This window comes from Pleurodeles waltl, chromosome 3_1, assembly GCF_031143425.1.
Source record: "Pleurodeles waltl isolate 20211129_DDA chromosome 3_1, aPleWal1.hap1.20221129, whole genome shotgun sequence".
Taxonomy (NCBI): Eukaryota; Metazoa; Chordata; class Amphibia; order Caudata; family Salamandridae; genus Pleurodeles; species Pleurodeles waltl.
The window spans coordinates 848,429,059-848,446,660 of NC_090440.1; the positions used below are offsets into that span (position 1 = coordinate 848,429,059).

At 42.4% G+C, this 17,602-nt stretch overlaps 1 protein-coding gene across 1 annotated transcript in view; it reads right to left on the reverse strand.

Annotated features, from left to right (window-relative positions):
- Window positions 1-17,602, reverse strand: part of CSMD2 (CUB and Sushi multiple domains 2) — a 1,417,205-nt gene that overhangs the window by 501,356 nt on the left and 898,247 nt on the right. The window contains exon 10 of the mRNA XM_069223779.1: window positions 15,390-15,511. Coding sequence (XP_069079880.1) covers window positions 15,390-15,511 — 122 coding nt within the window. The remainder of the gene's footprint in view (window positions 1-15,389; window positions 15,512-17,602) is intronic.

The window sequence follows — 17,602 nt, forward strand, 5'->3', positions numbered from 1 at the left end:
CTGACTACGGCATACTGCCAACACAACATTTTATACATCAAAATGTCAATAATGACATCTTGAAGAGGTTTAAATGGAGATATCTTTAAAATCATTAGAATCAGGGTAACTTCCTATAATATCTTATTCATGATCTGTGAGACATTTTGTTTGACTCTATAGCCCCATTCCCTCCTATAGCACATACTCAACTTCCATAGGGCCTACCAAAGCCTTACAGATGTATGAGGCTGAATCTCCTTATGTATCAGCTGTGGAAGAGCCACACTCAAAAGGCATGGTTGGACCTCAAAAAAGGGCTTGAAGACCAGACACCATGCTAACGCAGACCAGAATGATGATAAAAGAATGTGTTTCTTGAACCAACAACTTAGTCTCCTACGTTTTATTTTCACCAGTAGCGTGAAGGGAATGGGTGCAAAAACAGAGCAAAGGACACCTCACTACTGGATTGATAAGACACCCCTCATTAAGTTAATTAGCCTCAGGCAAATGTTGGATCCACCTAACACAATCACAATTCTAGATCCTTGCTCACTGTTGATTAGACTGGCTACAGATTATCAGAATTCCTTGGTGAGGGATGCATTAATTGAACATGACATATAAATTGCTATATATGTGTTTACATGGCCAGGTCCACGGTATCAATCAGACTGCTACCACAATATGTCCCTAAATCTTGAAAGAAAGAGATGTCCGGTGCCCCCACAGTGTACAAAAGCCTTCTAATTTCGTTTAAGCACCGTTGTACTACTTTCAAGAGTGAAAAGTCCATCCAAACACCCATGAGCCATCCTGAACGGAGCTAAAAAGAATTCCTACATCTGGACAAGCCAATTATAGTTTTGTGTCACCTGGGGTGTCACTAGATGCACAGACCTTCTGTGGGCCTCATTATGAGTTTCCTGCTGCAACAGTCTCCTGGGGGCATTACTAGCAGCCTATTGTTAGATCCATGATTACTAAGTCAGCAAATACCAGACCGACTACTTCCTGTACATGCTCCGGTTTCACCCAGTTCAGATTTTCAGCCGATGAACCCGCTGGGGGGCTTTGAGCAAGGGTGCAGCTCTGCCTGATCAGAGCCTCTTCAGCCTTGTCCTGCTCTAATGTGCTCTTCCTCCAGTCCCTGGTTCTGTGCCTGTGCCCAACCCTCAGAAAGAAGATAGTAAATGTCGGCAGAAAAGGGCATGCAGCCTGGAAAGGTGGAATGTTATGCGGGAAAGGGTTAAATATTCTTTGGGTCAGATAGAATTACCCATTCCTCGTGGGATATTCTGTGATGTTCTTATTTGGTGCAAGAATGCTGTTCAAAATCAGAGATTCCAGCCACCCAGTATTCCTACACCAAATAATGGACCACTTGTAACGAGGCCTAATGTGTCATTCACTGTTGAAGGATAAGTAGTGCATGTATAAGCTAGTCATCCAGCAAGACTCAACTTCTATTACTATGATATAAAACTTTCTCATTCTCAGTTTCTATCGTTTTCATGAACATATGTGGAACCACCCTGAGGTTGAACTATGCTCCCCACAAACATAAAACTAGTGAGTCTACACAGCAAACAAGAGATGTTCATGTTAATGCGTTATATTTTGATATTATGATAATTATACTTGAGCATTATAGATTTTAGGGAGTCATCTGGTTTCTCCAAAGACAGAATTTTCTGCAGTGTTTCATTATTTAAAAAAAACTCAATTTGCTGAGGTGTTTAAAATCATGCATCAGATAAAGCCTTCCTAAGATTTTCTCTTAAAACCAAAATTTCCAAGAAAAATCTGGAGTTTCTTTCCTGTGCTGTAACCTGGCTGATGGACATCTTACTTCACGGTAAGGGTGTTCAATGTCTGTCCAGTATGGCACATTTATTCTGTGTGCTACTAGCCACTATTAATTTAAATGATTCACATCTAAACTCAATGTATGTCAATAAATCTTATGTAGATGTTGGGCAAAACTGAAACAGATCAGGCCCTCTTTGCCCTTAGTTGGAAACCCCAGCTTTGTGACAGTTTGCAATGCTATTCTTATCACTGGACAATGGTGCCGATTCTCGGATTGATGGAGTTGGCGTACTTATAAACATAATCCAATAACTCTTCTCCATGACCAAAATAATCAAGGCATATAAAAACTATGTTGTCTAAGTTCAAAGCATCTTGAAAATGCTGTTGCCTACTGAAAACCCTTTGGTGTCCAGCTCAGTATAGTCAGGATTGATTCTGCTGTTGTGATAGCTTGATGGTAGGAGGCCTGGAGTCATTATCTAGTTGTGAATGAAGAGACAGTCAAATTATATGTCCTTGTCTGGCAGTGCATCTCATTTAATGATGAAAGTATCAAGATCTGGTCAAATTATATCCTATGGAGCCTGATATACTTGAGAAGAGGATTTGCATACTTCTTTTTGCAGAATGCAAACATCATCATGCCACCAAATGTAAGTAGCCAAATCCATTTCTGGCCTAAGACGTAACAAACATTTCTGACTGGCATCAGTCTATCAGACACTGATAGATATTTTCCTCTTGTCTGCTATTTTTATGTTAGTAATGAACTTTGTTTATTTACTAGTACCAAGAAAGAGATTAGACCATTTGGCTGACAGACCCATCACTCTTAAGATGCCAGTGTAGTCAGTGTTCTCACTCACTAAGGCAAGGCATATTGGGATGTCCCTTACTAGAAATCTTTCCATGTATAAAACCAGTAGGACGAAGCAACCACAGATATGTGGGTGAAAAAGGCAGGTATCAAATATTAGGCATACCTTATGGATAGAAGAAGAAATTACTAAGTGTGAATAAGAAAAGAGGAGCAAGAGGAAAACAGGTAAAGGCTAGTGGAAAGACTTGAAAATATTGTAGAAGTCATTTAGAGTTTGGAGTAAATGGGCAGCTGCCAAAAAACAGCGCATGACCTGTCCACCGACTTTGCAGCTCACTCATCCTGTTTAGCGGCTGGGAACTGCTGGGTTTTAGCAGTGCAGCCTCAGCCGTCGGCTCAGTCAATGGAAACATTTGACCCAGTGGCTCATTTGCAACAGGATCTCTGGGTCACAGTAGGAGTTGTCCTTCTCATTAATGACAGAGCAACCATTACTAGTTCCCCTTCCTAGACCCACTATGTGAAACAGGGACAACATTCCCCTGTATGTCAGGGATATTGATGTTTAACCTTCACAAATGAAAGCTGATTGGGTGATGACACACCGTGCCAGCTCGGAGTTCGGCTATGCCTTAGGTGTATTCACAGCACCAGCCAAAGCACTTAAAACAGAGAGATACCTGCCAGCTTGGCAGGGATCAGTAAATATAATGGGCAGTCCTATGCCACACAAGAGAAGGATGGGTTTCACTAACTTCAGGGGCAGTGCATAAAGATTCTAAGTGATCCTATCGGTCCTGAAGACTGAGTTAGAAGTAGAAGTAGGACGGAAAAATTGGAGCATCTTCAGAAATTATAGAGAAGAACAAGAGGAGAGCAAGTACTAGAAGTGATCAAACTAGACAGAAAAATACAATGATGGCCTTCGTGGCCAGATGGGACAAAACACAGGTCTTTTACAATTATGTCAACGTTCTCTTCCACAGGATCCAATGGGGTTTGTTAACTAAGGCTTTTTATATATTTCCTAATACGTTGAAAAAGATGGGGTCCACTGATGCCAAATCGTTTGTCCCACTTTCAATGGAATTTAACTTAGGCACTGAACGCTACTGCTTTTTTCCTCACGCTTTGTCTTTCATTCATTAAGACAGCGGGTACCATTGTTGACTGGAATCCTTTCATGAGTGTTTTCTCTTTTGGTTCTCATGAGATTCATGAAGATTCAGAAGGGGAGCAAAATTGGTAGAAAATATTGATGTCACATTGGTAGATATGTTAGTTTTTCTTAGTCCAGTGTCCCTACATAGCAACAACAAAACCAATGTTAGGGTCAAATCCAGGACTAATTATGACACTTTTATTGCTGTCACTATACTTAAAGTCTCGAAGCACTCACTCACCCTTCACTGTACCAACCATGCACCTATCATGGTTGTCGAAGCAGCTCCACAATGCAGTACACCCTACCCCATCCACCCAAGGACCTACATTGCTGTATGAATTAAACTTCCAAAGTTCACATATCCAGCAAGGACATTTATTCATCACACAAGTAAGATCAGATCAGGGATCCTGCTCCTGCAGGGAACAATGAGCTGGTCATTGGATGGAAACAATAGTGGAAGGAGAGCCACACAGAGTAATTATAGGCTAGGATGAATTCTCTAAACATAGAGAGTGCAGTTATGGTACAAAACAAAAGTAAACGAGTTGAAGCAGTGGGCAACAGGATCTGAAAGTGGTTTAGATCGACCTAAAGAGTACGTAAGAGTGACAAGGATATTATGAGCAGTTGTGCATTCAATGAATGTTACTAAGTCTGTAAAGTTTAATACAATGAGGTTCATTCACTACAAATATTTTACTAGAAACATTCAGGTGCAGGTGAGGGGTCTTTCTTATTTTTCTTTGAACAATGTTTCCTGATGTATTATTATCCTGATAAGTGACCGTCAGAAGGACTGGAAATCTCTGCTTGCACTTGTTAGTACTAACATAACATCCAAACTGATGATTTCAATGATTTTTGGACAAGTGAAATTGCAGCCTAGTTCAAATTTTCTGATCATGCAAAGTCATTAATTAATACCACCAGGCATGTGAAGGAAGGTATTAATGAAGAGCATTGATTGCAATGGTGAATAAAAAAACTGTGAGGATAATAAAAGGACAGCGGGGAAACTAAAAAGAGTAGGTGATATAACACAACATGTCTATGGAAAATAGCAGTCTCAGCTTTTCAAAGACTTTCAATGTACGATTAAAGTTTTCTGATTTCCACTTTTGCCTGGTCTTCCTCCCTTGCCAAAGGTGCCTACTGACTACTTACCATGGTTCCCATAAATCAGTGGCACAATTTGGAGAAAAAAGCTTATTTCCAACCCCAGCAATATAATTCACTCACCTCTTTGTACACCAAAATGATCATGAGTACATATGGAATGTCTATTTTTTCTAGATGTTTAGCAGAAAAACTTGAGTCAATTCTGCCAATACCACGTCCACACAGGCGGACATCACTGGCTTGCTAAAGAGATTTTATGATGGCAGGTCCTGTGGCTGGAACTCACGATAATTTAAAAACATAACGAAAACATAAAGGAAATTATAACATGCACCTTCCATCCACTCTCCCGAAGATCTACACTTCCATCTACTTTCTATTTCCTGGAAGATCATGCACAAACCCCCGGATTTGGGCAAAGTGAGATGAACAGATGTCACCGTTTCAACTCCCTGCAGACAATGTGAGGAGGGAGGTATCTTGCATCACCAGCCTTGGTGAGTTCTTCATGATGCCAGTTCGTGTGTGCCCAATCATTGCACCACTCAGTAGGCAGAGCAGTTTTGAAGGGCATTCATCGTTAGCTAAACCAGTCACTCAAGTAAAGCTGCATTTTCGAGAAGCTGACCCTACTCAAAGTGCTAATTAGATTTTAGTTTACAGTAAGCGTGTTGCTAAGTAACAAGATCCTATAAGGGGTAGATGCAGGAAAGTATATTTTTCCTATTATCTCCTTTGTTTGCAGATTTTTGCTTTTGGTGCAATGGCCAGACTTCTATTTAAAGTATTAAAATGATTGGGGATAACCGCAGTGAACGATCTGTACTGGATTTGTGTTCACATAGCTGCAGAATATTCCCTAAAATGTCTCCATTCTTGCATCTCTTGATCCTAGTCTTATGTTGTATTTTTCACATAGTCATAGTTTGGTTCCTATCAGAGTATTTCATCTTGTTATTTCTTGCAGTAGAATTGCCCTTTCACTCCTTCTGCCCTTTGTATCCTCCTCTGGTTGCCGACATGCTTTTTAGGGGCGAGCGCAGAGCGCTCCGTCCCTCTTCTAATCTCCCTTTAGGGGGATTTTAACCACGCCCATGTCACCTCAGTCACTTATTTTGGTTTGTGGGCTTGCCTTTTAAAATCCGCTTTTTTCATTCGTGAAAGGCATGCATACGTCATGCCTTTTCCAGTGTTTAGCCCTTCCCGAGAGCACCGGTAAACTACAGGAAACCTACGAGGCTCTATGTTTTCCGTATGGTTTCTGGACTACTTTTTCTCTGCACTCCGCAGCGCAATCGCGCTGTGTTTTACACAGCGCTATCACTCTTGTTTTTTTTGTTTTTAATTTATGTGGCAAGAAAAGTCCGATTAGGCATTTACAACGCTAATAGCTCTAACTCGATGTAACGCGAGACCCAGTGCATTGCAAATGCTTGTTTATTGTAGTTCTAGCACAGAGGGAGGCGAAGTTTCCATTTCTAAAAACGTTGCCTAAACCGACTGGCACTCACCTCCATCATGGTAAAGGCACCCCGTACTGTGTGATTTATCAGCAGTGGGACTTCTCACCTCCTGCTCTGTCTGTAATAATCATTTTCCATTGCCACATCGATTTCGGGATTTCTTTTTCAGTACCACTCTCTGATTTCCCCTCCATTTTCGCTCTGAGATTTCTTCTTTTTTTCCATCTAATTTCCTTTTCAACCCATCCTTTATGCACCCTGCCAATATGATTTGTGTTGACACTCGCTGAGTTCTCGTTTCATTGTGAAAAACGTGAATAAGCCTCTACCTGCATTTCTGGAACTGCATTCCACCCCGTATCCTACTCACATGGGGTTTAGAACAAAGAATAGTACTGGAACAGCTGTCTTAGTGGCAACTGATGAACTAGAAGGGATGTTGGAGCAGGGTGGCTCTGGGGCGCTGATCTTGTTAGATCTTAGTGATGCATTTGATACTGTATAGCACCCAGGCATTATTCATAGACTAAGGGAGGCAGGAATAAATGGAATGGCTCTCAAATAGCTAACCAGTTTTCTGGACTCCAGAAGTTTTCAAGTCCAGATAGATTTTACCCTCAGATTACCCTTACCCTTAGATTTTAATTCATGAACTAAATTGTGGGGTTTCTCAGGGATCTTCCTTGTGTTCCACACTTTTTAAGCAGCAATAGTACAAACAAATTGGTTTGCTCTTGTCTCGCATGCTGACGATACTCAGTTAGTTGTGTCCCTTTCCACAGACAGAAACAACATATCGTACCAGTTAAATGCATGCCTCAAGCAAGTGACAAAATGGATGCCGGACAGTTGTTTAAAACTGAATGGAGACAAAACTGAAGGCTTGGTGGTAGGCAATAACTCCTCATTCTGGAACGAACGTAACTGGCCGACAGAGTTGGGACCTCTCCCGACACCTACTCTACCAGTTAAAAGTTTAGGACTCTGGATAGATCAAAGCTATCTATGGAAGTCCAAGCCAAGAAGTGACAGCATGCTGCTTTGGCCTCCTTTCCTCCGTAGCAAAACTGCTGAGTGGGTTCCCAGTCCGTCTACAAAGAGTACTAGTACAAGGTCTCACCAATTCACACCTGGATTATGGGAAATCCCTTTGTTTACGCAGTTCTAAGTATGTCATCAATCGGCTGCGAGTAATTCAGAACGCCGCAGCACGTACACTCTTCAAAATCCATAGGCGGACCCTGGCAGCACCAGTCCTGGCAGCGCTTCATTGGCTGCCAGTACAGAAGATAATACAGTGTAGAACTCCCAGCTGGCGCATCGGGCAATTCAGAAAAAAGGACCGGACCCGATACAAAGTTTGATAACGTCGTACATTCCTAAACGTACATTGCGCACAGAGTGTCAAAACCTTCTTCTTGCCCCGAGAATTACAACAAGCAAGAGGATGAGAAAAATCTTTTAAATTCCTAGTCCCCAAACTCTGGATTAATCGCCCTTTACGGATTAGGCAGGAGAAATCAGAAACCTGCTTTAGGAAGTCACTTTAAACCTATCTATTTTAGCAATTAGCAGACAGGTTAATTCAGAGAGTAAGTCCTACTAGCGCTTGGAGGCCCATTAGGTAGCCAAGCACTGTACAAATACCAGAGAATAGAATAGAATTGTGAGTACTCCATTTCTCTGTTTCCCTTTTTTTCTCTATGTGGCGCCCTTCAGATCCGCATGAAACTAGGATTAGGTTTGGATTGCAGGTTTCATCTCATTCTTCGCAGCAAATGGTGAGCATCTTTCAGATTTGAGCTTTGCTCCAAGTGTTAAGGAATATCGCCATCTGAGGTCACTGTATGAATTTTGAAGTTGTCCTACCGCTTGGTATCACTCTGCAGTTTTCTGGCCATTTATTGAACAGAGACCCTGTATGGGAGGATCCTTTGTGTGCTTATGGTCTCCTCTCTTTAGACATCCATACACTGGACACGTTGAAATATTGGCCTGGCCTCATCGGTAACAACAGTTTTCATTTTTTTTAAGAAACACACACTTTTGAGAGGATTTCAGGAACAACATTTAAATCACTAAAGTTACAAACACAATTAACCCTAAAAGGGGAATGTCCGTTGCACTGAAAGGCAAAATACCCTCACAGGGCTTCTTTGCTATATACAGACTTCCACTGTTGACAAGTGAGAAGAAACACGTTCGGTGAGTGCTTGAAATAGGAGTGTAAAAGTGTTGGTACAGATACTCACTGTTCCAATGTACCACTATGCTACCGACAAGTACCCTATTTTCCGATTAAGCGTACCACACTTCTGCTGAGAAGTGCTGATACTTGCCCTACTAAATCAAAGTGCATGTACTCAGTTCCTGATAGTCCCTGCCCATTTAAAGCACTGCTTGTGGTGTGATCTGTTGCATCTTTCGTGGAGAGATGGTGATGCAATAGAGTATACATAGTTTGTAAGCGACTGAAATGCTTTTAAGATCTTTGAGAAAACGGGTTCCCCTTCGATTCATTTTTTAAAAACATAAAACTATTGTAAAACAGAATGTTTTCTGGAGGGGGTCGTCCTAAACGCCAGAGAGGGTCAGTTCGCCTTGCTGGTTCTTCCATAAACTGACTACACTTTCCTAGTCTGGCAACGTTTTCATCTCTGGCACGGCTTTACGCAGGCGGCCGTACAAGGCTTTAAACCCGCTGTCCCCATTCAGACACTGTTATATGAATCCATTGACATCAACTTTGCAACATTCGATCGCCTGTTTGCAATGGTGAGTCTTACAGCCTCCATATTTACATGCTCCTTTTTGTCATTTTACTGGTACTACGGCGTATTTTCCAGATGTGCTCCCTTACGTTTCATACTGGTCTCTACCGTTGTGTCGAGAGTTCTCCGATTTTGAGTAGCCCAGTCTGACCTGGAGCATAGAAAGCTTTCTGCGTCCTTAAACTGCCAATAATCATAAGTCCCCTCCCAGATGTCTGGATATACTTCAAGCAATATGGTTGGAAACACTATGCATTGGTTTCTGCTGGACCATGGTCACGATCCAGCTCGCCAACCATTTACTTTGTATGGCCTCAGGAATCCCACTATATCTGCTTGCACTGAAGTGCATCTTGGGACTTCCAAGGAGCCATCATAGGGCAGAGTGGAAAAAGGAGACAGGCAGTGAATCACTGACCTACTCGTGCAAGAAGATAGTCACGTGAAAGCTTCTGCGATTCTGTGACCATCACAGCTGCCAAAATTCACCACAAGGCTCAATCCATCACCTTCTCCATCTAATAGTATTGAAATGGTCTCAAGTGTCTCACTTTGGCGAATGCCTTGCCAGCCGAGGCCCTTCATCCTAGCTCCAAGAAGAGTGTCAGACTCTACTATTTAAAGACAAAGCTTAATTAAACTTAGAAGATGAATCACCTTGGTCTCTGTTTCCAAACCAAGGAACAGAAGTGAAGCCAACATTCTGGCCATGTTGATTAAGTGATGATGGTTGTGCACTTGGTGGGAACTGCTGTTAGGTGACTGCCTGTGGGACAGCACAAAACAAGTTCTGCCATTTTAACAGAGTAAAGCCATCACCCCCCATCTACCAATGTGTCTCAAACTAATGGAAGCAAGCCAAACCATTGTTAAGTGACAATCATACTGTAGCTGCCCCACCTCTCACCCTAGCACATAAAGCAAAGGAACAGTTTGCCACCAGCAAGCGCATACTGTCAAACAGAGTGAGCGGAGCGGGGAACACAAAGGGAGTAATCTGTGAGTGCGACTGATGACACAGTGAACCAAATCTTTAAAATGGCTTCAGTCACGGAAAAACAGTCTCTAAAGCAGGGCTGTTCAAACTGGGGGGCATGCCCCCCTTTAGGGGCCTCAAGTGATTCCAGGGTGGATGCTAGGCTCTGGCCAAAAGAAGCATTATGCAGATAACAGTGCTTTGTTTTAAGTAGAGAACAATTTATGGAATTTTTAAAAAGGCAACATAACTTAACTGCAATGTTTGAGTACGTCTAGACATATTTAAACATTGCAATCTCAGTAGAATAATTGTGAACAATTCTGAGGGGGGAACCGATGGTTTTAATGTTTTCACTGGGAGGGTGTGGCATCAAACAGTTTGAAAACTGCGGCTCTAAAGGAAGCTGTATCCCAGAAACAGCAAGCTGGGTAGTTGCTGCCAGGGACCTGCAGGGAGCGGCACTCCCAGAGATATCTGATGGACCAGGAAACTGCCAGGCATGAAATTAGAAGGACTCTAAAACTGACCAAAGAATTACAAAGCACTACACCACTTCCAGAGATGATATACTGGTGATAATTTGTACATAGTGATGAAAGTTAGGGTTTGAAGAGTGCTGAAAGCAGGAGATCATGTCTCAGGGAGAGTAACATAGTGCAAACTAGTTAATAGTATGTCTTTACGGTGTGAGAACCTAATGAGAAATTCTGAAACCGAAGTGAATGGTTGCTCCAATCCTTTCAGTTCTCCTTGTTTTACATTAGGGTGGCTGACCTAGAGTTGAGATGCTGTTCTGGTGAGATAAGTAGGAGGAAATATAGTCCAATTGCTAAGTAACAAACATGTAGTGTTTGTATTGTCTTTGAACCGCAGCTCCATGACTTGACAAAAGTGTGATTTTGGTGAAATTATTTTTGTTCTTGTGCCAAAAAATGTGATGCCCGTGTTTGTTTAGGTATTCCATTGCTGTGAAATTCTTAGGAGAGACCTTGGTGTCTGTTTTTTTGAGATCTAAGCAATAAGACCTTTTGTCTACAAGGTCAGACATGAGCACGAGCATACGTCAGGGTACACCAATAAACTATTTTTGGAGAAAGAGGCAATAGAAAACAATGAATACAAAAAGTGATGAGATACAAGGAGGCAGGGTCAGCCCCACCAGTGATTAATTTAAGCCAGTGGTTTCCAGTGCGCTGCACAGACACTTATTTTTGAGGGGCGGCACTTATCTTCCTGTCTCCAGCATTTACTGCGAGCAAAAGACATATATAGGAAAGACGGAGGAAGAGAAAAATGAAAAAATGTCACAAATAGAGAAAGCAGAAAGCTGCAAGAGTGAGCTGAAGGAGCAGGGAGTGGCTGTAAATGGATTAAAGAGGCCCGAGAAGGCTTCAAGATTATGCTCCCTCAGTATTCTGTGCTTGCACAATTAATTGCAGCAGCTGCGTGTTTCAGAGGAGAGCTTTGGGCACCGGCACTTTTTTATTTACAAATTAAACACTGAGCCCCAACACAAGTACATTGATGATCATTGGTCAGAGAAGCAAGTGGCAAAACCAGAGATCTATAAGGTCATTCAATAGCATGAATACTTTAATAACCATCCATTGGACAACGAGCTGAGTGACTAGGACTACCATAGTCAGCTCCAGCACAAGGACACCGATTAGTGGTTTGCTGTCCTCATGAAACAAGGTGTGAGGTGTTAGGGTAAGGCCCACATAAGGTATCGAACAGTGCTCGCAAGAATGGACAGTGTTAGGTGCTCATGAAATCATGCCCAGAAAGACTCTCTTTGGAGTTGTCTGTATTTGAGACTCCACTGGGAGAGAGCTGCCACTCCGAAAACCTATTGCAACACAATAGTATTTTCTGAAGATAAAGTAATGCATGAGAATCTGCCTGCTTGGATGAGGTTGCGATGTCTGTCAGTTCTCCACTAGAATGCCAAGAAATCTGTCAAGGGATTTGCTATGAATTGACAAATCAGACTAAACTGAACGATAACCCCCTATTTATTGGTAAGTCATGTTTAGCACATTAGCTGTGATAAATAACAAAATACAAAAAAAAATTATATATGTTCCTTTATATATATATATATATATATATATATATATATATATATATATATATATATATATATTCATGCATCTGAAGTTCTCTATTATGGATATGAGTTATATTTTCATTATGAACCTTCGACAGGGCACCAGAATTTGCAGCTGAAAGAAATGACAAAAATCTATATATCCATTCGAGAAAACAACATCAAGGCAAATGCAAAAATATGTCCTAGTGGGCCGTCAAACATTTGATGTTGGACTTTTCATGTGGAGTTCTGAGAGGTGAGATGAACCAGCAGGCTTACGTATTATGAGTAAAGCGCCCCATATATCTCTTCTGTCATTCATTTGCTTCCAAAATCTTTTTTTATTCTGTACAGTTGCAAAAGTCAACCAAGGCCTTTCTAAAGAGACTGACTGAGAGGAGAAAAAGTGTTTATGGATCAAGGGTGTTTCAAAGGGTTACAACTGTAGGGAAGTATTGGTATGGTCTAGCGGCCTTGTGGGTGGCTCCACAACTAGATGACAGTTCCAGTCTTGGCTTCACTACATTAAGGCATAGTGCAATCTTGGGCACTTCACATTCTCTCTTTGTGCCTCAGGTCCATTACCACCCAACACTGAGTATTTTTAGACACAATTGAACTCTTAACATCCTCAAGCACTTACATTTCAGGATTAATTAAAATTACATATAAACATGCACTATTTTAATGTCTCTATATTTCACTGCAGTGTATGTGCTGTTGTTATTGGCCACACTATAGGTGGACAGAATGTTTTCAGGACAAAACCTAGTGCTCACAGTTGATCCCGGGTTGCTGGGAAATAACTCACTTTAAAAAACATGTTATGGGCCCTTAATTTGTGTGTAATGGGATAAGAATGTATAAACGCCAATACAGCACAAAAAAATGCAAATACTGCCCACACAGACGAAGCTGAAATCCCTTGCCAACATCAGAATGCTTCTAAGACAGAGATGGAGTCCAAATAAAAGAAAGATGGAAATAGTGTGGAAGTTTAGATCATGAAGTTAGCTACGTAAGTGGTGTAAGGAATGACTTAACAGAGCGGACGGTCTTGCTGATCATGCCCAAAAGTTCACTACCCTTGGTCTTATAGTACTGCCCATACGGAGCCCAAGCATCCCCTCCTATCTCTCTCGTCCCTCTTGAGCACCTCTCTGTAAAATTCCTCTTCTGGATCACAAAAACCCCCACCCTAAGGAGGAACAGTCTAATTGTCACCTATTTAAAGACATGAGATCCATATCTACATGAAACATTGTATGAAGGTAGACTATCTTCGCATGGCCCCAGACCTCCCCTTCAGCCCAAATTCTATTGACAATGCTTTCTTTACCTGGAAGACCTCAATAATTTAATTTGCTACCACATGCAAATCACCTCACAAATATAGACATTCCCTGGGCTGCTTGTGTCACCATTATTTTGCTCTTTTACACCAGCTGTCCCAGGCTGCTTTCTCTAAACGCCTTTGCCCAACTAGTTAAATGAGGCAGGGTAGCCTCTGCACCTCTATGACCCCCAAGCAGCACATTCCTCCATTGCACAGTTCTCTGCCTGATCACTTTAATCTTAAGACAGAAGGGAAACAATCTCAGTTGGCTCCATATGGGTGGTGTGGTAAATGAAACATAATACCACAGCCTCAACTCCTTTCAACATGAAACCATCTATTATTGATTCTTACATAGTCCCAGATCACTAAGCTATACGCTGAGTAGTATAGAGCAGGACATTCCGATGCACTCCATATGTAATAAAATACGTCCCTTATGCAATTGCCTTCTGCAGTACTCTCTGCATACTGCATCTTATGGCCATGGTCGGAGCCTGATCAGCCCCAACCCCTTTCAAACATGGGTTTCCAGAGAAGAGGTCTACAATGTACAATGAATGCTTTGTGCACGATGCCAAAAGCCAAGTACAAACCACCCAGTTTAGGGCCACATATGGTGCCACCAATATGAGGAAGGAAAGCATTCCTCCACTGTCCCCACCCACACCACAAACCCATGCAACGCATGCCCTTTCCCAGGTTCTCCCTGCGATCTTTGAAGGATGTTTCTTAACAGCCTTCCTTAGAGCTTGATAAGGGAATCAAGGTAGGGACCGGGCCTACAATAGATGGAGCGCCTTCAATTGTTAAAGGTATCTATGACCATCACTGACCTCCATGACTCTTGTGTTTTACCCAGGCTACACACTTCACTGTCCAAACTGGCTAACATTAGGGCTTGTAAATCATGAAGGCAGATCAACCTCAACAAGGGAGGAGGCCTAGAATGGACGAAAAGGTCACAGGGAGGACCAACTGAATATTGTCGTGAAAAAAAGATGACTGCCTAAACAGTCTCTTCCTAAAAGGCCTATAGTGAGGAGCTGATTAGGACTCAAACAGAATAGAGAACATGAAGAGAATTTATACGTTTGACCTATCAATATTTGTATCAGATAAATGCTTGAGTTGTCTCGAGAGCTGGCACTTTAATATATCACAGGCTAAACCGCTCCTTTCCGTTGCACGCCTCACTAGAAAACGCAGGCCCCACGATGGCATGTCAGTGTCCCTTGCGGCAGCCCATCAGAAATAAAAATCCATCGGTTCTGGGTGAACACTGGCAATCAAGGCCACCGTAGCGAGGAGGCCGGGTCTACACTTACATATCCCTGACCCGTGATGGACTGACTGGCGTCAGCCTGCGATGATGCGCCATCAGCGAGCTTCCAAAGAAAGGCATTGCTTCCTGCCTTTCACTCCGCTTTCAAGAGCAAATCCCGGCTGGCCCTGGCCCAGCTATCACTCAAAGGCCTGCATCAGCATTCCCATCACGGCCCACGCGCGCGACGTCTGTAAGCCACTTTTAATGAAATGCTTTGTTAAGCTAGTTCGCATTTCGCCACTACTCGCCCCGCGATATCAGAGGGTTTGATTAAAAATAATTAACGTTCCCCTTTTAATTAAACTTTTATTTTCCCTCCCCATGCCGCTTCTGTTTCTTTGACTCAGACGCGTTGTATATCAACCCTAGCAATTGTTTTCGGGGTGGGGGTCGCGGCCGCCCCATTCGGAACCTGAAGAAACACAGTATCGTTTGCATCTCAGACAAAAGAACCCTTTCTGGAAATGTGCTTTGAAAGGATGTAGGGAGGAGAGGGCGAGGTATTCTTGTCACGTACCTTAGCTGGATTCAGCGCCGTGATTACCCACACACAGTGGACGTTGTTATCGTACTGCACCGGGAAATTGGGTGACGTAAGGACCCCGCTCGGCCCTCGCATGTGAGCATCGCACATCCTGGCTGTGGAGGGCAGAAAGGACAAAGGTGTGTTAGATTAAAGGTACAGAACCCCTCTGTTCCACAGCGACAGACAACAAGTATCGAACAAACCGAGGGACGGACGCACCTGGCAAATACCTCCCGCCACATCATTACAGACACTGCTTCAATTGCTGGAGGTGTGTGTTCCCCTAATGCATGATAGGTGCGGTCGTCTCATTTTGCTTCGATTGGACTAATTAGACCAAAAGACCAGAAATTAGTGGTTTGCAAGTAAAAAGTACAGGACTGGAGACCTGAAAGCTGGTCACCCTATCTGCAAAACTGACAGTTCTGAGCCGGGTGGCGGGTGGGGGTCGGTTCAGGCTTCTGGCCTGTAGACATGTAATGAGAGGATGAGACCTAGCCAGTACTGTCAAATCTTTATGATGGGCTGTCTACCTTGGGGCCATGACAGCTTCTCAGACCAACCACTGAATATGTAAACAATTCCAACTTGGGTCCTCTACATTTCAATGTATTGTATACAGCCCTCCTGGACCTACACTGGACATGCGTTGTACCACATCTTTGCTTTGCAACTGCTAAGCCTACCACATCTTGCAAAACCATTTTATGTTTTGTGAGCTCCAAAATGTAAAGTGTTTACAATGAATCCCCGCGTAGCAAGTGCTCATTTAAGGTGTGTTTCTAAAACTGTAATTTGCATTGTTTTGAGGTGTGCATGTATGCGCGTATGTAGGAATCTTTAAAGCACAAACCTACCTTGGAGAACACGTTGAGAGCTCTGAGACTCAGGATTGTTTACAATAAGACAAAGCTTTATGGGTGGTGCATCCTATAACTTAGAGGAATAATGACCCATGAAGAGGTGAGCCTTCAGATTCCTGAATGGCAGGAGGGATGATACCATTACCACCAACAAGGATCTCTCAATGTCAGCTACACTACTATCAAACACCTTTTCACACACAGTGTTTTAATTCAAGATTTCTGACAAATACTTGGTTAAAACAGAGGCCTACTGACCTACACAAGACTTGAGAGATTTCTGTCAGGTCTGCAAATCTGACACACCGCGGCAGAGTCAACCGCGCACTGGAATTTGTTATTGTGCTATGCCAGGAAACTGCTTTAAGGGAAGGCAAAGAACGCAAACCGTGTGCTTTGTTCCATAAAATGATCCTCTGACGAGTTTAGGAGCCCCATCCTCAAAGGTCTTTCCAAGGCAAAGCTATGTCAGACATGATCTAGATGCCCATGCAGGCCGTTTGGCCCCTGAAGACTGACTGGCTTTTGTTTTCATAAATACACACTTTTCAGAGACACCTGTTCCACAATTAAGCAACAATAAACCAAGAGTGAAGTATGCATTCCCATTCTCTGCTGTGAATAATAGAAAACCCAGCTCACACACCTGGAATTCAGAATTACTTATTGACGTGTCAAATACAAAACGTTACCCCATCTGTGCTCTTGAGAAAGTAACGTGATTGCCATCTCATGTAACTTCACCTTTGTTGGCTGTGATTGGTGTACTCTCGTATCAGACTTTCCCTTTACCATGAAAGTGACAAACACACTTAAAAGATGCATCGAGAGAGTCCACTGTATTTGATAACAGCATCCGATAATAAAGTGCTCTGGCAAATCCATAGAACAACTGAATAAATGAGTTATGATGGACTCTTTCTCCTACGAGCAGTTTTCAAAAGCTCCTCTGAAGAGTGGAACTCCAGGAAACTTGTGAATAAATGTAGGTTACCAAACACAACATGAAACTTGTTGGGGTTTTTGATGTGACAGATTTTGTTTTGGAAATATTTTACCACCTACTTTTAAATTACTTAAATCAAAACTCTTGATGTAGGTAGGGTCGTGCACTTATGGCGAGGCTTTAATATTGATATTATGATTTAAATTTATTGGTAAAGACAACTTTCTGTACATCTACATGTTTAGTATTTTTGGGGACTTTATCGCAAATACTTTATGGAGGACAACTGACTTTCATCTAATAAGAATTCTTTAGCTACACTATGGGGCAGATGTATCAAAGGGTTTTACCCATTTTGTGCCTATGGGAAAATGTGTTCATACATATGGCCCTAT